Below are 21,419 nucleotides of genomic sequence, written 5' to 3' on the forward strand. Positions count from 1 at the left end.
ACGGGGTTTCACCGTGTTGACCAGGATGGTCTCGATCTCTTGACCTCGTGATCCACCCGCCTCAGCCTCCCAAAGTGCTGGGATTACAGGCTTGAGCCACCGCGCCCGGCCTAGCTCCAATCTTAATCTGCACCATATCACAACCCCTGACTTCCTAACAGCTCTGCAAAACAAAGCAAAACAGAGCCCCACTAAAATCTCAGGTTTATAGCATTTGCTATAACCAAAAGGCACAATCAACTTCTCTCTGGGGTACTAGGCAGGGGATAGAAGGAACCAGAATTTGTGGCCAGGGTCTTCTCTCGGGTGGAGCTGGGCTTCAGGACTCTCTAGCTGCCAGGCGCTCCCAGGAACCTGCCTGGCCCTTAACTTTGGGAAGGGACTTTGGCCCTTGGGGAAATGCATTTTTGCCAGACTGTAGCCTTCTGGAGGGGACTGGGCCAAGACTCCCTTGGCTTTCCTCTCTAAGCTTCTTACTAATGGGCTTTGAGACCAATGCCTTCCTCCAGAGGTTAAGGAGGTGGGTGGAGTAGTTAGCTTGCTGGCTGAGGAAGTCACTGCTGTGACTTGGCTCCGTGGTATCTGCTTTGTGTACAAGCAAAACTGGCTTATGGAAGAAAAAAGCAGGAACACCTGCATTGGGCCTGGCCCTTGGAGGTGCTCTGGGGGCTTGTGTCATGAGGTACATGTGGCCGTGGCCCCATTTGGGCATGTGGCCTGGATTTGCCGACAGTCAGGAGGGCAAGGTCCTACCTTGGTCCCAGTGTGCACCGCTCTAACAGACCATAGCTCCCTCCTCTGGAGTCCCCTCTCCAAGCTCTCCAAGGGAAAAGACAAAGGAAGCCGAACTGCCAAGTTGCAGATTTTGCCTCAGGCAACTAAATTTATTAGCAAGAAAAAATTTTTGTCAGCCCAGCGCCGACCAACAAAGTACGTTAATAGAGGATAACAAATCTGTCACTTAATTCATAAAACATACCTCAAGCAGTTACAACTAAAAATAAAGTTGGATTTTTGTTTAATTTAAAAGCCTCAAAAATAACAAGCAATATGTTTTTTAAACATGTAGTAGACACAATTGTCTATTATACAATATACACTGTACACAAGTAGAGCTTGGGCCGGTCGGGGGTGAGATGAAGGGAGAGGGAGGAGGTTCAGGATGTGCAGGTGTTATCTGAATTCAGATTTGAGTTGAAATGCTGTGTCATTTAGAAAAGGGAATTGCTAGAGTGAGAAAAAAATTCATATGCTCATCATTGCCCCCCAAAACCCTCAACTGAAAGCAGGCATGTGGGGGGTGAATAACAAGGAAAGAAGGGAGCAATTAAATAAACTTCTTTAAAGCACACACAGTACACAGTGTTCATCATCTGAAGTAGAGAGTATAAGGCAACGTTCTCCATAGAAAAAGAGGGATCAGGAGGAGTCGGTGGGTATCTTTACTTTTTAAATAGAGCTGGAATGTGCTGGAGGAGAGGTTATGGCAGGGCTGGGCACATGGAGTGGAGGTGGCCCCGAGTCTCTCCAGAGGTGGGTGCCGAGCCCCAGGGTGTCCACAGTAGTGAACAGGGCCAGGGAGGTGCAGGAGAGGGGGCATGGCACGATGCGACTCCGGCAGTGTTGGGAGCGGGGATTGGGGTAGGGAGTGGGGGCTCACTTTGCTCCTCGACGGAGTGAAATGCATGTTTTTCCTTTGGAAATAAGGGTTCCCACGCGTCCTGGTTTAGAACGTCTCATTGGGCATGGCCAGTGTCCACAGTCTGGGCAGGCCGGGAGCTCGTGGTGAGGGGAAGGGCCAAGGCAGAGCCAAGGGGCTTCGGAAGGAGGACAGTACAGGGAGCAGAGTCCCTTGCTGTGGGGACAGTCGAAGAACAGGAGTGGGGCTGAGGGCGGGCCCAAGGCAGCCACAGGGCTCCTTTTCCACCAGGGGCCCAGGGAGGACACAGGTGGGGGACTGCATCTTCAGGGCCTCCCACCGCAGTTGGCCTTACAAGTTCTTCGTGACCAGGTGGGTCTTGTAATGCTTGGTGAGGTGGTCACTCCTCATGAAGCGCTTCTGACACTGGGCGCACTCAAAGCGTTTGTCCCCTGGGAAGAGGAAATGCCCATCACCCACAGACCCTGTGCATAGACCCTGTCCCTGCCCAAAAAGGTGGGGTGCATGTGAGGGGCACCCAATCAAGCTGACATGGCCTGTCACCACATTCTGCCCATCTTCTGCTTTCACATTTGCTCCCTGGTGCCTATGCATCTAAATCTTTTTTTTTTTTTTTTTTTTGAGATGGAGCCTTGCTCTGTTGCCCAGGCTGGAGTTGCCCAGGCTGGGGCACAAGCTATGCTCATTGCAACCTCTACCTCTATCTATGTTCAATCAATTCTCCTGTCTCAGCCTCCAAAGTAGCTGGGACTACAGGTGCCCACCCCTGTGCTCAGATTTTTGCATTTTTGTAGAGATGGGGTTTTGCCATGTTGGCCAGGCTGGTCTCAAACTCCTGACCTCAGGTAATCTGCCCCAGGACAGGTGTCTGCTCACTCTGGGCATTCACTACAGCAATGTTTGCCGAAAGTGTGTGTGTGGACCACTGTGGATACCCAGGACAATTTCAGGTGGTAGATGGATGAACTTTGTATTTTTGAGAGATGGGGGTCTTGCTATGTTGCCCTGGCTGGTCTCAAACTCCTGGGCTCAAGTGATCACCTGCCTCAGCCTCCCAAAGTGCTGGGATTACAGGTGTGTGAACCACTGTGCCTAGCCTGGATCAACTTTTTTTTTTTTTTTTTTTTTTTTAGTAGAGATGATGGGGTTTCACCATGTTGGCCAGGATGGTATTGATCTCCTGACCTCGTGATCCATCCGCCTCAGCCTCCCAAAGTGCTGGGATTACAGGCATGAGCCACCACGGGATCAATATTTTTAATAGTTTGCATTGACTTGCCAGTACATAAAACTGTAACTGTGATATCTCACTTCGGCAGGCAAAGGAAGAAGGATCAACTGAGCCCAGGAGTTTGAGACCAGCCTGGCAACACAGTGAGAGCCTGTCTCTACCAAAAATTTAAAGATTAGCCAGGTGTGGTGGTACACGCCTGTAGTGTCAGCTACTCAGGAGGTTGAGGTCGGAGAATCGCTTGAGCCCAGGGGTTCAAGACTGCAGTGAGCCAAGATTGTGCCACTGCACTCCAGCCTGGGTGACAGAGTGAGATCCTGTCTCAAAAAAAAAAGTCTGTGGCTCCACCAGTCACTAGCTGTGTGACTGGGCCACCACCTCTCCATTCCTCAGTAAAATGGGCATCAACAGGCTGGTCATAGTGGCTCACACCTGTATTCCTAGCACTTTGGGAGGCTGAGGTGGGTAGATTACCTGAGATCAGGGGTTTGAGACCAGTCTGGCCAACATGTTGAAACCCCATCTCTACTAAAAATACAAATTAGCTGGGCGTGGTGGCAGGTGTCTGTAATTCCAGCTACTCAGGAAGCTGAGGCAGGAGAATTGCTTGATCCCGATGGGGCAGAGGTTGTAGTGGGCCAAAACTGTGCCACTTCACTCACCAGGATCAACTGAGTTATAAAGTGCTTAGTACTGTGCCTGGCACACTATGTCAGTGTTTGTTAAATAACTCTATGGACATGGCAAAGTTATCAAGCTGTGTCATGCAATAAAAACTATTCTTTTCCCATTACTTTGGGAAACAACAGTGATAATGGAATGGCTTGAAAATAATTTCTTATGCTGTCCCTGGACAGTCTGTAGCTCTTGCTTAGTGTGGCAGTTCCAGGAGTGTCAATGTTGCTAAGGGCCATAGAGTGGGGATGAGGGGAGAGGCAGGAAGCTGACCTGTGTGGGTACGAGCATGCCGCTGGAGTTCGTCACTCCGTGTGAACCTCTTCCCACAGAAGAACCAGTTGCAGACAAAGGGCCGCTCACCAGTGTGCAGGCGCACGTGGGCACGCAGCAAGGATGTCTTACGGAATGTCTTGCCACAGTCAGGGATATGGCACACATGCTTCTTCTTGCCCTGCTCTCCAGACCTGAGAGTTGGGGTGAGGGTGGAGTGGAGGGAATGGGAAGAGGAGAGAAAAGAGGTAGAGGACGGGGGCAGGAATGGGATGCAGTGAGGATGTGGGGTCACGTCAGAAAGCACAAGGAGGCAGGAGGCAAGGTGGCATAGAGCCACCAGCTCTTCCCCACCTGGTCTGTGCCAGCTTGCAGCCCTGGACAACTGTCCAGGAGGGGCTTGGAGAACACAGTTAGACCAGCCTTGTGGCTTGGCCCCTCTCCTTGAATTACCTCTTCTCCCCATCCTTGCAGTTGGGACACGTGCAGGCCATGCGGCGCCGCTTTTCCCCGGGCTGGGTATCTCCGGCCAGGGCTTGTTCCATTTGCAGCTGGATCTGGGTGGGGCTCAGCCCACTGATGGTCAGGTTGTTCCCAGAAACATTCTGCACTGTCAGCTGCTGCTGCCCTGCGGGGGGACAAAGAGGGCAGAGTTCAGGGTGAGGAAGCCTGAAATCTCCGGTCAACCTTTCTGCCCTTCTGCACATGACAAAGATGATAATCACAGCAGCTATTTTTGAGAGCCTGCTGTATGTCAGACACCATTTTAGGGACCTTGTATGTATTCACTCATTTAATGTTCATGACCCTATAAAATAGGTATTATCATCAGCACTTTACAGATGAAGAAACTGAGGCTCAATAACATATCAAGGTCACACAGCTAGTAAGTGGTAGAACCCAGATCTGAACCCAGGAAGCCCATGCCCTAAACCACTGTACCATGCAGGCAGAATCTGCTTTAAAATACTGCGCACATGATTTCGGTTGGGAAGGGTCTTGTCTTGGACATGTCTTCCTGAATCTTCTCCAACCGTAGGCCCTTGTGAGGTATCAACTCTGCTTTTAGGAAAGTCTCCAGGGATATCTATTAATAAGACAGGTCAAGGCTGGGTATAGTGGCTCATACCTGTAATCCCAGCACTCTGGGAGGCAGAAGAATTGCTTGAGCCCAGGAGTTCAAGACCAGCCTGAGCAACCTATAGGGAGACCCCATCTCTACAAAAAACTAAAAAATTGGCCAGGCATGGTGCTACATGCCTGTAGTCCCAGCTACTCAGTAAGCGGAAGTACAAGGGCTGCTTGAGCCCAGGAGGTTAAGGCTGCACTGAGCCATGATCATGCTACTGCACTCCAGCCTGGGTGATAGAGCGAGGCCCTGAGGCCATGTCTCAAAAAAAAAGAAAAAAACAACAACAACAAATAAAAGGACACAGTTCTATGGGCTTTGGAAAAAAAATCAGATCCTCGAGGATACCTTATCCTCCTGGGGGTCACCTCAAGAGGGAAAATCAAATGTGTTAAACTGCTAAAAATTCATTAAGGATGAAGAGAAATTCAGAGAGCTCCCACAAGATAAGGAGCCATTTTTGCTTAAGGGCAAAATGGCTAGTTTGCTCTAATTTTCCCCCTGGTTATTTGCCAGGCTGATTTCACAGCATAAATCTCACCAGTGAACTGAAGTGCAGCACAAATTATTCCCACTGCCTGGGGTTCCCTCCTTTTCTTCCAACCTTAACTCAAGGCTTTCTCCTCCAAGAAGCCGTTTTTGTGTTTAGATGTTAGTTGGAAAGTTTCCCGAGTACATCTGTCTTCTCTGTCTTTAGCTGTCAGATGGAGACATGTGCCTTAAACTATCTGAGTGCTACTGTAAGGACTAGGTGAGAAACTGCAGGTGGACATGCCCTTAAGCTGGACACATCCTCACTATCGTTACTGGGAATCCTGGGGCCAACCCATAGTTTTCACCTGCTAAGAGCACAGGTACCACTATGGCCACAGGGGTCATCCTCACCGCCCTGGCCACAGGGGCCATCCTCACCGCCTGTGTTGGTGATGGTGACAGGCACGCCCTGGACCTGGACACCGTTAATGTTGATGGTCTGCATTGCCTGGGCAGCTGCTGCCAACTGGGCTGCATTCAGGCTGATGATGCTCCCAGCAGGGGCAATCTTTGGCAGGGGACGTTCTTTTCGGAGAATTGCAGCTGAGTGCTTTTTGCTGGTCCCGCTGAGATGGGAAGCACGGGATGCAGGGCTGCTACAGGTGGTGTTAGAGGTTGCCGCAGCTGATGCTGGGGGACTGTCCTGGACAAGGACTGTCTGCACCTCACCGGAAGGTGTACGGATGTAGACCTGGGAGGGGCCGGAGAGAAAAAAGTCAGTGCCTGGAAGAGAGTAGGCTTCTGGGGCCTTCAAATGTATCCTGCCCAAGTGAGAACTGGAGGCACCCATCAGCCAAAAGTCTCTTCCTCTCAACTCACCTAAGCCTAAATTTATACACAGCTGATGCTCAACAAAGGGCTGCGGGCATCCTATACTAAGATGGCGAATGCTGACCATTGATTTGAAACCAAGCATTTAATTTACTTAGCATGGAAAAATATAATTGCCAACTATCAGAACTGGAGATTTAGAAGGCAGTGCACTGTGAATTACCATCAAACAAACAACGCTGGTTCACTTTGGTTTTTAAGAGCCACATATTAGAGCCCAGGAGTTCCAGGTTATAGTAAGCTACGATCCCTCTACTGCACTTAGCCTGGGTGACACAGCAAGATGCTGTCTCCAAAAAAAAAAAAAAAAGTTTCTGGTCTTTGTAATCAGAAAAAAAGCCACATATTAATGAAAAACAACTTTTCTCCAATTCAGATTGGCAAAGTAGAAAAAACAAAATGTGCTCATCATTGGTGAGACAGCAGGAAACAGGCATGTACTCGTATATTAGGAGTGGAAGTATGATGTGGGCTAAACTTGCCGGAAGGAAATTTGGGAATGTGTATCAAAAACCTTAAAAATATGTATGTTAGAGTCTGAGCGGGACAGGGAGGGCATCTGTAGCAGGGAGGAGGGTGTCCGTGACGGTGGCAGGCTGGCTGCATACTGGAGGACTTACCCAGAAAGGAAGTATGTTAAGGATAGTGGGGGTGAGGGCTCTCACTGTCATAGAAGGGAGTTATCGAAAGGAAGAAGGCCAGACGGAATGCTGCGGTGCTAGATGGGAATTAGAGACATTCGTGGAAACTCATGGGGTTCAATATATATAGACAGAGAAATATAGATTCAAATGTGTGTATATATGTACGTGTATGTATGTGTGTGTGCCCTTATATAAGTTTATCTATCTATATCTATCTATGTAGGCATTGCATAGGTATGTCTATTTATATATACTTCCTAGCTGTGTCCATTGAGAAGGGCTGGGACCAGCCATGCCCAGTAGGAATGAGCTTACCTAGCATCCAGGTCTTAGATTGTAACTTACATGCTCCACTAAAAGGAACCCAACTCCTTGGAGAAACAGTTGATTCCAGGGTGGGGGCAGGGAAGGTACAAGAAAAGCTTGGAACACTTGTACCAGAAAGTAAAGAAATGCTTACAGAATGGTGGGGACTTGAAAAGATACAAGCCAGCTTAAAGGGGCTGCCACTGGCCAAATCTAGGTCAATGAAAAATCAAAATAATAGTACTAACAGATTATAACTCAGTAAATAAAACAGGAATCTAGGCCAGGTGCGGTGGCTCACGCCTGTAATCCCAGCACTTTGGGAGGCCAAGGCAGGCAGATCATGAGGTCAGGAGTTTGAGACTAGACTGGCCAACATGGTGAAACACTGCCTCTACTAAAAATACAAAAATTAGCCCAGCGTGGTGGTGCATGTCTATAATCCCAGCTACTCGGGAGGCTGAGGAAGGAGAATTGCCTGAACCTGAGAGGCGGAGGTTGTAGTGAGCCAAAATCACGCCTCTGCGCTCCAACCTGGATGCCAAGAGCAAGACCAAACAAACAGGAATCTGGCTGGGTTTGGTGGCTCACATCTATAATCCCAGCACTTTGGGAGGCCGATGCAGGTGAATCACTTGAGGTCAGTGGTTTGATATCAGCTTGGTCAAAATGGTGAAACCTTGTCTCTACCAAAAATACAAAAAAAAAAATTAGCAAGGGGTGATGGCGCACTCCTATAATCCCAGCTACTGGGGAGACTGAGGCAGGAGAACTGCTTGAACACAGGAGGTGGAGGTTGCAGTGAGCCAAGATTGCGATACTGCATTCCAGCCTGGGTGACAGAACAAGACTCCATCTCAAAAAACAAAAAACAGGCCAGGCAGAGTGGCTCACACCTGTAATCCCAGCACTTTGGGAGGCTGAGGTAGGTGGATCATGAGGTCAGGAGATCAAGACTATCCTGGCCAACATAGTGAAACCCCATCTCTACTAAAAATACAAAAATTAGCTGGGCATGGTGGTGTGCACCTGTAGTCTCAGCTACTCAGGAGGCTGATGCAGGAGAATCACTTGAACCTGGGAGGCAGAGGTTGCAGTGAGCCAAGATCGCGCCACTGCACTCCAGCCTGGCGACAGAGCAAGACTCCATCTCAAAAAGAAAAAAAAGGAATCTGTGAGTCCATAATGACATAAATAAATAAATGGAGAGGAAGAAAATGATAAAATGTAAAAAAAGGCCATCACATTGTTCAATGAGAGGCACCAGGAATCCTAGAAAAAATGGTTGATCCTAAGGCTGAGGCTGGGAAAATATAAGGAATGAAGTTCAGACACATGCTACAACATGGATGAACCCTGAAACATTATGCTAAGTGAAGGAGGCCAGTCACCGGACACGTGCTACAACATGGATGAACCTTGAAAACATTAAAAATAGACTAGTGGTTTCCAGGGGCTGCGGAGAGGAGGAAATAAATGGGGAGTGAGGTTAAAGGGTAGAGTTTCTTTTTGGGGTGATGAAAATGTTCTAAAATTATATAGAGGTAATGGCTGCACAATTCTGTGAATATACTAAAAATCACTGAATTGTATACTTTAAAAGAGTGAGTTTCATAGTATGTGAATGTCTCAATAATAAAGTTGATTTTATTAAAAAAAGAATGAGAGCCTGTCAGAGGGATATTAACAGCCAACCCGAAAAAGCTGCCAATGGCCAAAGTTGACCTTGAGCCTTCAAAAGTGTCAAGGTCATGACAGTCAAGTAAAGAATGAGGAAGTGTTTCAGACCAAAACAGACTAAGGAGACAACTTAAGGTAATGTGTAATACTGGATCAGATCCTTTTGCCACAGAGGAATTAGTGGGGCAAATGGTGAAAACTTAGTGGGGTCTTGGAATTAGTCGTGTGTTTCATTGCTAATTTCCTGGGTTTGACAATTGTATTGTGGTAATGTAGAATGTCCTTGTCTGTAGGAATTAAAATATTCAGAAGTGACAAGAGGGATCATAGCGACAATTTACACTCAATTGAGTCAAGAGGAAAAAAGTTCTTTGTAAAAAAATCCTGCTGTGATTTTGATTGGAGTTATTTTTAATTCCTGGATTATTTATGAGTGTTTCTTTTCACTTAAAAGCTAACAAACATCCCATCTCTTTTCATTTATTTTTTTATGTACTTATTTTTTAATAGAGACAGGGTCTCTGTCACCCAGGCTAAAATGCAGTAGCATGATCATAGCTCACTGCAGCCTCAAACTCATGCGCTCAAGTGATCCTCCCACCTCAGCCTCCTTGAGCAGCTAGGACTACAGGTGTACACTAACATACCTCGCTAATTTTTAAATTTTAAATTTTTTTGTAGAGATGAAGTCCTGCTATGGCACAGGCTGGTCTTGAATTCCTGGGCTCAAGCGATCTCTAGACTCAGCCTCCCAAAGTGCTGGGATTACAGGTATAAACTACCTCGCCTGGCCCATCTCTTAGTAAGTATGCAAATCTCATTCCCAATTTTTTGATATGTGCCCCTTTTTCAAATCACTGATCTTTTATGTCTGATTTTATGTGTATATGTATATGCATGCACGAGTGTGTATTTGCATCTGAAGGTTTAGCAAGCTTTGTTTTTTTTTTCTTTATCCTGTAAAATCAAAAGCAAAGCAAGCTTTTTTTATAAAGGGCCAGAGAGTAAATATTTTAGGCGTTGTGGGCCATATTGTCTCTGCTACTTAACTCTGCTACTGTAGTGCAAGGGCAACTCAAATGGATGTGTCTGTGTTCCAATTAAACTTCATCTACAAAAACAGGTGGGTGGGCTAGATCTGGCTTGAAAGTTGGTTGCAGACTGCAAACCTCTAATATAGAACACAAATTGTTTTAAAATGTGCACGTCCTTGACCCACTTTTAGGGATTTATAATTTAGCTACAAGATTGGAAATAACCTAGATATATACAGGTAACAGAGTATCAGTTGTATATCAGTCAGCATGTTGGGATGATACAAAGCTGTGTAGTCATGAAAAAATAATGCTGTAGCCTAATCTTTCTGCATATGTATCATTACTTCCTTAGGGAAGACTTGGGTTTAAGTCCTGTCTCCATCAACCTCAAGATATGGGACCTCATGGAAGGGAGGGGAGGCAATGCCGAGGATGTGCACCTGAGCAGGTGCCCCAATTCTTCACCTGTAAGGTAGGTCTGATCATGAAAATTCACAGACATTGTGAAAACGACTTATTAAAAAAACCACCTGGCAACATAAATTATGCCAGAAGGGTGAATTCCTGTGTGACTTCTATGTCCACAACTCAAATTCAAGGGCTGTCTTCTCCACCCAGAAAATTATACAACTCCCCACTGTCAGTCAGTCGGTTCTCCCTCTAGAGAAAACTAAGTCATAAATTCCTCAATGGCAGGAATTTTTTTTTTGAGACAGAGTCACACTCTGTCGCCCAGGTTGGAGTGCAGTGGCTCTATCTCTGCTCACTGCAAGCTCTGCCTCCCGGGTTCAAGCGATTCTGCTGCCTCAGCTTCCCAAGTAGGTGGGATTACAGGTGCTTGCCACCATGCTCAGCTAACCTTTTTTTTTTGAGATAGAGTTTCACTAGAGTTTCACTTTTGTTGCCCCGGCTGGAGTGCAATGGCACAATCTCTGCTCACGGCAACCTCCGCCTCCCAGGTTCAAGCAATTCTCCTGCCTCAGCCCCATGAGTAGCTGGGATTACAGACGTGCACCACCAGGTCAAGCTAATTTTGCATTTTTAGTAGAGACGGGTTTTCTCCATGTTGGTCAGGCTGGTCTTGAACTCCCGACCTCAGGTGATTCGCCTGCCTCCGCCTCCCAAAGTGCTGGGATTACAGGTGTAAGCCACCACACTTGGCCTAATTTTTTAATTTTTTTATTAGAGATGGGGTTTCACCATGTGTTGGCCAGGCTAGTCTTGAACTCCTGACCTCAAGCCATCCGCCCACCTCAACCTCCCAAGGGGATTACAGGCATGAGCCACCACACCTGGCCAGAACTGTTTTTTATATTAAAAAAAAAAAAGTGCTCCCCAATTTTAATGGTAGCACCTGCTACACATAAGACACAAGAGTTGGCCCGGTGTGGTGGCTCATGCCTGTAATCCCAGCACTATGGGAGGCCAGGGCAGGTGGATCGCCTGGGGTCGGAAATTTGAGACCAGCCTGGCCAGCAGGGTGAAACCCCCGTCTCTACTAAAAATACAGAAATTAGCAGGGTGTGGTGGCAGGCACCTGTAATCCCAAGCTCCTCTGGGAGGTGGAGGTTGCAGTGAGCCCAAGTGGCACCACTGCACTCCAGCCTGGGCAGCAGAGTGAGACTCTGAAGCTATAAATCTGAGTTGACTCCTGACTCCTGTCATTTATGTCCTATTTGATCTTGGATACTTCATAAATTCTCTGAGTTCTGGGTTCTCCATTTGCAACATGGGCACAATTTCTGGCACTTGGTAGGCATGCACAAAGAATAAAACTTGCTTCAAAGAACCAAAGAGATTCCAGAGTATTAGAGCACATTAATAAATGCCAAAAATAAGAACATTCTTGTTGAATTCGGCATCCCGGTTCGGCAGAGAGCAGTGGCTCAGCCTGGCATGTGGCATACACCCATAGTCCTGGCTATTCAGAGGCTGAGGTGGGAGGATCGCTTGAGGAGACTGAGACTGTAGTGACTGCATCACTACACTCCATCCCGGACAACACAGTAAGACCCTGACTCAAAAAACACACCCTAAAACAAACAAACATTCCAGATGAATCTAGCCTAAATATTCCTGCTATAAAGCTAGGCTGCTCTTCCTGTTGTTTTCTTGTCATTAATAATGATCATCATTTTTCTCATTCATTTTCTTACTTCACATAAAATTCTATGGTTTTCATTCTTGGAATGAAATGGATTGGGATGTTTTCATTCTTGCTACTGAGTATGTAATTCTATAATCACAAATAAGTGTTATTAAAAATTATGTATCTGTCCCCTTTCCACTCCCCCCAAAAAAAAACCCATAAAGAAAAAGGGCCAAAATACCCCTATGTTTCATTCATCTAATTTCTAAAGATAAGCAGTACTTGGCCCTATGAACTAAAGAGAGTGCATTTGTCAGGTAGAAATGGTCACTTACTGCCCACCCCAAAACATTCTGACTCTCAAAGGTCTTATCAAGCTGGGAGATGACCAGCATCATCGTCAAAGCAAGCCAAGAAGAGGTAATCAGAGGAGGAGGAGGGAGAGGAGGACAGTACAGGGGGTATGGTACCTGAGTAGGTGTCGGCTCAGCTGCCTGGATCTGAAAGTTCTGGGAGGGCTTCTGGGGGACAGTGGGGAGGGTGGCAGATGCCGCCTGTACCACCCGAAGAGCCTGCTGGGGGATCTGCACCACCTGCTGCTGCTCAGCCTTGGGGGGTACCACCTGGACCTGCTGGACCACAGCTGGCTGGCCCCCACCAGGGCTCTGAACAATGAGCAGGTTGTTTCCTGCCTGGATGATGTTGTCAGCGGTAGTCTCAATCAGCACCGTCTCCACCTGCTCAGCCACAGCCACAGGGGGCTGGGAGGCAGGAAGGCTCTTCTTCCTTGCTTTCTTGTTAGTCTTAGACAGCGGGGTTGGGGGGCTTTCAGTGAGGAGCTGAGTGGGCGCCCCAGTGTCACTGGTGTTCACGAGGTTGTTGACGGGCAGAGTGAGCGTCACGTTGCCGCCCCCACCTGTCAACTTTACCACATTGGCCCCGCTCTGCACCGGGGTGGTCGTACTCGACTTCTGGATGGGGGCTGGCTTGATGGGTACAGGCTTGTGACTGGATGGTGAGGGGGTGATGATGGCTTGGTTGGTGCCAGGGATGATCTGGATCTGGTTGGTGAGATTGGGCTGCACTTGGATGGTTTGGGAACTGCTTGCCTGAATCTGAGGGACCGCCTGGTACTGGATATTGGAATTTGATCGGGTCCCTTTGTTGATCATGGTGGGATTCTGGATAGCGAACACCAGCTGCCCTCCAGGATAGGAGGCGCTCAGTTGTGACCCCTGAATCTGAAGTATATTTCCTTTGGAGGACAAGATTCCAAAGCTATTCTTGCTGGGGCTGACAGGGAGAGGGGCAGGTTTGATAGGGACAAGTTTCCTCGGTGTGGGTTGTGGGGGAGCAGGAGGTGTCACAGCAGCTTCAACTGCTGGGGGGCCAATTTTGCTACATGTTGCAGCAAGCAGGGCTAAGGGAGATGGCTGGGAGTCCTGAAAAAAAAAAAAACAGCAGAGAGGAGGAGTGAGACAGGATGCACGCTGCCCAGCCGCCTCTGTCCATGATCCTCTACTCCTAGTGGCATTCCATACCGCTCCTCCCCACCTCTGTGGCAGGCATGTTGCCAGCACCCTCCCCTGCTTGGCACCTGGATCCCTTTATCTACTGGTTTCTCCATTAAGGGAGGGAGAAAAGGTGGGCAGTGTCTTTCTCAGGAAGGAACCCCGGGCAGCACCCCAAAGACAGGGTGACTAACAATGCAAGCTGATTTCCTACTCCCCACTGGCCTTGTTTCTAAGGACAGTAAAGCATGTTTGGCTCTTAGATGGAGTTTCGTTAGCCCACCCCAGGGATTCAGGTGTCCCTGATTGCTCAACTGAGGAGAGGGAGGAAGAAAGAAATAGAGGGGCAAAAGGAGGAATAAACATTTCGGTAAAGTGCTTTTTAGTACTCAGAACGTATAACTTTATAGATTGGGGAGGGCTGAACTTTTGAGACAATGAGAGAGCCTCTGTTTTCCTTTCATATGTAGTGAGGTCTGGTGGAAGGAACATTGAGTTTAATCCTTGTTTCTCCCCCTGACCCAACTGTGGCACCTTAGATAAATGACCATGGTTTCTCAGTAAAGAAAACGTGGCTAATTGAACCTTCCCCAGTTGTATAACCTAGGGTATTTATAGTGAGACAGTGAAGAGAGAGTGTTTTCGGTGAGTCTGTCCAGGATGCTGCAGCCCCAAGCCCTCAGAGCCCACTGCCTACTCGCCTGGGTGGTGGAGGCAGCAGGCTGCAGGTAGTCACTGGGACTGACAGCGGCAGTGGCAGCCATGCTGGTCTGTGAATCTGTTGGAAGAAAAAGAGATGGAGTAATGCATAAGATGCCCAAAAAGAACCCAAGCCCACTTGCTTCAGATTTTCTTTTCTTTTTTTTTTTTTGAGATGGAATTTTGCTTGTTGCCTAGACTGGCGTGCAGTGGCTTGATCTCGGTTCACTGAAACCTCTGCCTCCCAAGTTCAAGCTATTCTCTTGCCTCAGCCTCTTGAGTAGTTGGGATTACGGGTATATGCCACCACATCCAGCTAATTGTTTGTGTTTCTAGTAGAGATGGAGTTTCACCGTGTTAGGCAGGATGGTCTCATTCTCTTGACCTTGTGATCTACCCGCCTCGGCCTCCCAAAGTGCTGGGATTACAGGCATGAGTCATCACACCCAGCCAGATTTCTTTTTGCCTCTATTTGTTGCTGCTTCTCCAAGGGAAGTTAATGGTTTTCCCCAGACTTCCCCACCCTAGGTTGACAGCCTTATATCTATTTCAGAAGATGACCTTCTCCTCTCCTCAGACTCAGCCATCTGAGGCTATGAGGACAGCTGGTCCTGCTGTCATTGGACCGCCCCCTCCAGCCACCACAGTCTGGGATAACATGAAAATAATCAAGACTATACCAGGATTTTCTTCTGTAACTCAGCTATGCCCTCTCTGCTGGGCACTGCTGGCTCTTCACAGCTAACGTGGAACCCCTCTATGATGAGCAGGGGGAACTCCCCAGCTAACCCTCTAGCTGTAACTCAAGCCTCCTGCAAACTCCTGCTGTAGACAGATGCCAAAACTGACAGGGAAGCATGGCTCAGCCAGGATTTCTGACAAGGAGGACACACCTTCTCCATTCCCAAGTCTTGGATGTTTTATGCTCAGCCTTCACCACAAAGGCTGGTGGCCCCAGGCAGCATATAAAACACATAGGTCAATGCTTTACGTGAATTTACACTTTTACATAGTACAACAGGCATGGGCCCACAGGCATCAACCAAGACTCGGTAGAGCTAATGACTAACTGGATATAACAGGAGAAGGAAAACAGAGTAAACTCTATTTTTGTTTAAATGTGTATATATTTCTTTTTCTGTTTTTGAGACAGAGTCTCATTCTGTTGCCAAGCTGGAGTACAGTGGCGTGATCTCAATTCACCGCAACCTCTGCCTCCAGGTTTCAAGTGATTCTCCTGCCTCAGCCTTCCGAGTGGCTGGAACTATAGGCATGCACCACCATGCCCAACTAATTTTTGTATTTTCAGTAAAGACAGGGTTTCACCATGTTGGCCAGGGTGGTCTTGATTTCTTGACTTCATGATCTGCCTCCCTGGCCTCCCAAAGTGCCAGGATTATAGGTACGAGCCACTGCGCCCGGCCCGTGTGTATATATTTCTATATATGAATATAACCAAATAGGAAAAAGTCTTAAGCCATTATCTCCTAGTGGTAGAGTTTTGTTTGACTTTAATTTGCACCTTATTTTTCTATATTTTCTCATTTTCCCATGATAAATATGCTCTATTGTACTTTAAAAAAAAATATAGAAAAATAAGGTTGAGGAAGTAATGAAGGGACTCTCTACTGTGCTCTGAAGTCATCTAAAAGAGGCCAGATACAGTAGCTCATGCGTGTAATCCTAGCACTTTGGGAAGCCGAGGTGGGAAGATTGCTTGAGCCCAGGAGTTCAAGACCAGCCTAAGCAACATAGGTAGACCCTGTCCCTAATAAAAATTTTTTAAAAAGAAAAAAACACAAGATCAGGAAAATGAGAGTCATGAGAATTTTAGAAGAAAGAATCTATGCCATCTTAAAGTTTATAAATCACTAAGGAAAAAAGAAAAGAAAAGAACACCACGTAGAATCAGACTTGAACCCTGGACCTTTGGAAAGCAGGTTTCAGTAAGTACAGAAATAAGAGGGGTATTACTTTGAGGACTCAAAAAGAGAAAAAGGCTCAGGGTGCATTCGGCTTGGAAGGCTAAGATGGAAGGATCATTTGAGGCCAGGAATTTGAGGCTGTAGTGCCCTATATCACACTTGTGAACAGCCACAACATTCCTGCCTGGATTACATAGCAAGACCTTAACTCAAACGAAAAGGCTCAGGAGTTAAGCCCTTCTAAGGAATTTGGCAAAAAGAGGATAGGTATTGGGCCAGGTGTGGTGGTTTACGCCTGTAATCCTAGCACTTTGGGAGGCTGAGGTGAGCAGACTGCCTGAGCTCAGGAGTTCGAGACCACCCTGGGCAACATGGCAAAACCCCGTCTGTACTAAAAATACAAAAAATTAGCCAGGCGTGGTAGCAGGTGCCTGTAATCCCAGCTACTTGGGGGGCTGAGGCAATAGAATCACTTGAACCCAAGAGGTGAAGGTTGCAGTGAGCTGAGAAAGCAGGACTGCACTCCAGCCTGGACAACATAGTGAGACTCTGTCTCAAAAAAAAAAAAGGAAAGCAGGACCGATATTGGGAAAGCAGAACCATTCACATTTTGGCTGGCCTCAGGCTTCTCTTGTTTGGAAGAACAATTCTTAAATGGGGAAAAGTAAAGAAAAGGTGAAGGCACTGGGCACAGTGACTCATGCCTGTAATTCCAACACTTTGAGAAGGTGAAGTGTGAGGATTGCTTGAGGCCAGGAATTCAAGACCAGCCTGGGCAACATAGGGAGACCCCATCTCTACAAAAAAATTTAAAAATTAGCCTGACATGGTGGCACATGCCTGTGGTCCCAGTTACTTGAATGATGCAGCAAGACCTCCATCTCTATTTAAAAAAAAAAAAAAAAAGGTGAAGTGGAAACTGAAGCCCTGGATAGGTGATGAGCTGGCAAGAAAGCACACCAGTGCCTTAAATGGTTACCAGGCCTGAAGTCCACACAAACTGTACTCCAGAAGAGGGGAGACTTTGCAGACACACCTGCAAATGTGTGCAGAGCCAGAGGGCAGCTCTGGGCAAAATTATATATGCAGATCCAGAGATATTACAGGCACTGATCCTTGGCAAAATCCTAGGACAAAGGATTGAATAGTACTGTAACTACTCAGGAAAGGAAGAAGTGACCACAAGGAATAAGTATTATAATGTAAAAGAACAAGTCATGCTGAACAAATCTGTTTCTTAAAACATAGGGTTTTGGATGGACACATCAAGAGCATGGTATACACCAGGGTATTTTATTTCAACAGGTATCTGGCTGACTTTTCATAATATTCTTGTGAACAAAAAGGGAAGAAACTTGGGCAATATGATAGTCTAGTTTGTGTGGGGCTAAGCTGAGCAAGCCTCTCCCTAAGAAGTCTGCTGCTGCAAGGTCAACCAGTATCTCGAACTGGAGTGGGTCTCAGGACCAGGATTCACAGGCATCTCCACAGAGGCCTTTTTATTACTGTGTTTTTTCACTGTGATGATTTTTTTTTTTTTTTGAGATGGTGTCTCATTCTGTCACCAGGTTGGAGTGTAGTGGCATGATCTCAGTTCACTGCAACCTCTGCCTCCTGGGCTCATGTGATCCTCCCACCTTGACCCCCCAAGTAGCTGGGACCACTGGTGCACACCACCACATCCAGCTAATTTTTGTGTATTTTCTAGAGACAGGTTTTGCCATGTTGCCTGGGCTTTTCTCAAACTCCTGGGCTCAAGCAATCCCACTGCTTCGGCATCCCAAAGTGCTGAGATTACAGGCATGAACCACCACACTCGGCCCAATCACCTTTTTAAAAATGAACATACCGGGGCATGGTGGCCCATGCCACTTTGGGAGGCCAAGGCGGGCAGATCATGAGGTCAGGAGTTTGAGACCATCCTGATCAACTTGGTGAAACCCCATCTCTACTAAAAATACAAAAATTAGCCGGGTATGGTGGTGCACGCCTGTAATCCCAGCTACTCAGGAGGCTGAGACAGGAGAATCGCTTGAACCAGGGAGGTGACAGAAGAATAACTTGAACCAGGGAGGCGGAGGTTGCAGTGAGCCAAGATCATGTCACTGCACTCCAGCCTGGGTGACAGAGTGAGACTCGGTCTCGAAAAAGAGAAATTAAATAAATATATATATATATATACACACACACCATAGATCACCAGGTGACTGCCGCATAACCAAGTCCTGCACATTTCAGGGCCTGTGTTATGTATTTATAAGTGTACCTCCATAACTGTGTGGGCTAATTAGGACAACTTCATTCTGGACATTTAGTTCACAATACCTGTGTGCAAAGTGAAAGATGACACGGCTTCAGAAGCAGTGGGAGGACTATGTCACACTGACTGGCACACTACAGGATGAGTGTGCAGAGCTCAAGGAGCCTAAGTGTCAAGTCTGTGCCATGCTTACATAGAAAAGCAATGATTTGATTTGGGTTCAGTCAAACATCACCCTCTCAGAATGATGCTGATAATTTGAATTTTCTCTTTTTTGTAGTTACATATGTGAACTGTTTTTTTCTTTTTTTTTTTGGAGACAGAGTTTTTGCTCGTCACCCAGGCTGGAGTGCAGTGGTATGATCTCAGCTCACTGCAACGTCTGCCTCTTGGGTTCAAGCAATTCTCCTGCCTCAGTCTCCCAAGTAGCTGGGATTACAGACATGCGCCACCATGCATGGCTAATTTTTTATATTTTTAATAGAGGTGGGGTTTTACCATGTTGGCCAGGCTGGTCTTGAATTCCTGACTTCAGGTGATCCTCCTGCCTCAGTCTCCCAAAGTGCTGGGATTACAGGCATGAGCCACCTCGAGTGGCTACATTTGTGAACTTTATAGGAACTCGATCAATGAGCTGATGCACAGATTCATGTTCATACAAAATTAAGTTGTAATATCATGATGAAAATAATCTAAGCCAGCCCCAAACCGTTTTTCCTTTAGACCAGTGGTGTTCAAACTATCAGATCACGAACCAGTTACAAAAACAATTTGCATCAAGACCCAGCATATGCATACAACACCACACGTTCCTGTCCCATGCCCATTCAACAAAAGTTTCCTGAAACAAAACTCCCTTATTAAATGTGATGGACTGTAATATTTTTCTATTCTATTTCATTTTTTTAAATGCTGGCTGTGATCCACTAAATTGATTCTGTATCCTACAGGCTGGAAAACTTAGGCTTTAGAATGGTATCCACCACCCGAGTTTGGCAAAGATCTAGATGACAAGTAAAACTTGCAGATGTTGGCTTGGCTGACTCCTGTAATCCCAGCACTTTGGGAGGCTGAGGAGGGAGGATCATTTGGAGTCAGGAGTTTCAAGGCCAGCCTGGCCAATATGGTGAAATTGTGTCTCTACTAAAAAATACAAAAAAATTAGCCAGGTGTGGTGGTGCATGCCTGTAGTCCCAGCTGCTTGGGAGATTGAAGCAGGAGAATCGCTTGAACCTGTCAGATGGAGGCTGCAGTGAGCCAAGATCGTGCCACTGCACTCCAGCCTGGGTGACAAGAGTGTGACTCTGTCTCAGAAAAAAAAAAAAAAAGATTTTTATTCACTGGAAGAAAGTAAAGTAATTTAAAATAAATTTTAAAAAACAGATTTTTATACTTCTCAGACCATGTTGCTGATAAAAATACGAGATAAGTTTGTTGCTGGCAGAACTGCAAAGAAAGGCAATGGTTCTCCCAGGAGGCTCCCGCAGGGCCCAGGTTTGCTTAGCTAAAATTAGTGAATGACTCTCTTAGACATCCTCTATTGTAAAACAGAAGGGACATGGGATCAGCACAGAGTGTAAATGAAATGAGACAAATTAAAACTGGCCTAGCGTGTCTTCATCAGTCCTTATTACCCTGGATGCAAACTGTTTGGATACTGGGCTGGGTTCTGAGTGATTCTTCAGTTAGGATGTTAAAGCAGAATCTACTGAAGGAAGCTGCAGACTGCTGGCGCTCAACGTTGCACCATTTCAGCTTGGTTTCATTTTCCTTCCCAGCTGGTTCCTGAAATACTCCTCTAGAGCTCAAGCCAATGTTTGTAAGTATCTTCCGTAGTGTCACTCAGAGCTTTATGGCCACAGGCTGCAGACCTGGGCAACCAAAAGAGAGACCAATCGCCCTGCCACTACAGAATTATCTCCTGGCATTAACCATGAAGGAGAAAAGAGAGGCATTTCCCACTGATGTTTGGAAATGAAAAGTGGTTAAGAAGAGGTAGCGTAGATACCTAACTGCAAGACTATGATCAAAGGCACTTTAGAATCTCATTAATTTGAAACCTTATATTTAAAATATATATTTTGGACAAAAATTGTGCCTTTCCTTCATACTATTTAAAGTGAGGCTAAATGGTGTTCAAAGATTGCAAAGGGACTCAGAGTAATTGTTTTATACCACTTCCACCATTTTAATAGTGCCATTTGCTTTTAACAGTAATTTACATCTGGTCACTGAAATCGACACTTAACAACATTGGTGAGTGGGATTAGTGCATATTCTTGAAAAAAAAAAAAAAGCTGCATTGCTTTCAAAGTTTTACCATTCAGACTTTTCATTAAGTTAGGTTGGCTAAAACTTTCCCAATAGTCCCTAGTGTGGTGAAGTTTTACAATGATTTACTATACAAGCAACAGGACCTCTCTTAGGCTCCAAGGAAAACTCCAAGGACATCAGACAAGGTTTGAAGGCAGCATGGGATGGGGATGGGGTTGCAGGTGCCTGATAGGACCACACACAACATTCCCTTCCCATATTGGAAACCAATTGAATCCCAAAACCAGCAGAAAAGCATCCCCTGAGTTTCTGGACTCTTGATGTATTATTGATCATCTGCCTCTACCTCCTATCCCTCTCCAGCACGGCCTTCTCTTTCTCCCCGCTTGACCAAACTTGGTAGAAAAACTGCTGGCACCCTGCTGTCCCCTCCTTCCTTTCCTACTCACTCATTTCCCAGCAGCATTAGGACGACCACCCTGGCACTGTGCTCACGATGCATTTGGCCCAGGTCGCCAGCAACCTCCTTGCTGCTCAATCCAACAGACCCTATGACCAGTCCCTCCTCCTTGAAATTCCCATGGATTTTCTTCCACCTCTCCTGCCACCTTTTCCCCTGGTGGACTCCTCTTCCTTTACCACTCCTTAAATACTGATGTTC

The 21,419-nt window shown here is 46.6% G+C and overlaps 1 protein-coding gene across 4 annotated transcripts in view; it reads right to left on the reverse strand.

Moving 5' to 3' along the window:
• SP2 (Sp2 transcription factor) overlaps positions 1-21,419 on the reverse strand; it is a 32,450-nt gene that overhangs the window by 1,021 nt on the left and 10,010 nt on the right. For 2 of the 4 annotated variants that reach the window (XM_017497040.2, XM_017497041.1), the window contains exons 2-7: positions 14,302-14,378; positions 12,560-13,531; positions 5,881-6,193; positions 4,293-4,467; positions 3,840-4,033; positions 857-2,091 (exon numbers count right to left, since the gene is read on the reverse strand). In XM_017497040.2, the coding sequence (XP_017352529.1) occupies positions 1,991-2,091; positions 3,840-4,033; positions 4,293-4,467; positions 5,881-6,193; positions 12,560-13,531; positions 14,302-14,378 (1,832 nt within the window). In that variant the 3' untranslated portion in view covers positions 857-1,990. Of the gene's footprint in view, positions 1-753; positions 2,092-3,839; positions 4,034-4,292; positions 4,468-5,853; positions 6,194-12,559; positions 13,532-14,301; positions 14,379-21,419 lie in introns of those variants that run through there. The other 2 variants (XR_005195246.1, XM_037727345.1) reach the window with 2 other exon arrangements.

The sequence above is a fragment of the Cebus imitator genome, unplaced genomic scaffold (genome assembly GCF_001604975.1).
Source record: "Cebus imitator isolate Cc_AM_T3 unplaced genomic scaffold, Cebus_imitator-1.0 Scaffold228, whole genome shotgun sequence".
In the NCBI taxonomy this organism is placed as follows: domain Eukaryota; kingdom Metazoa; phylum Chordata; class Mammalia; order Primates; family Cebidae; genus Cebus; species Cebus imitator.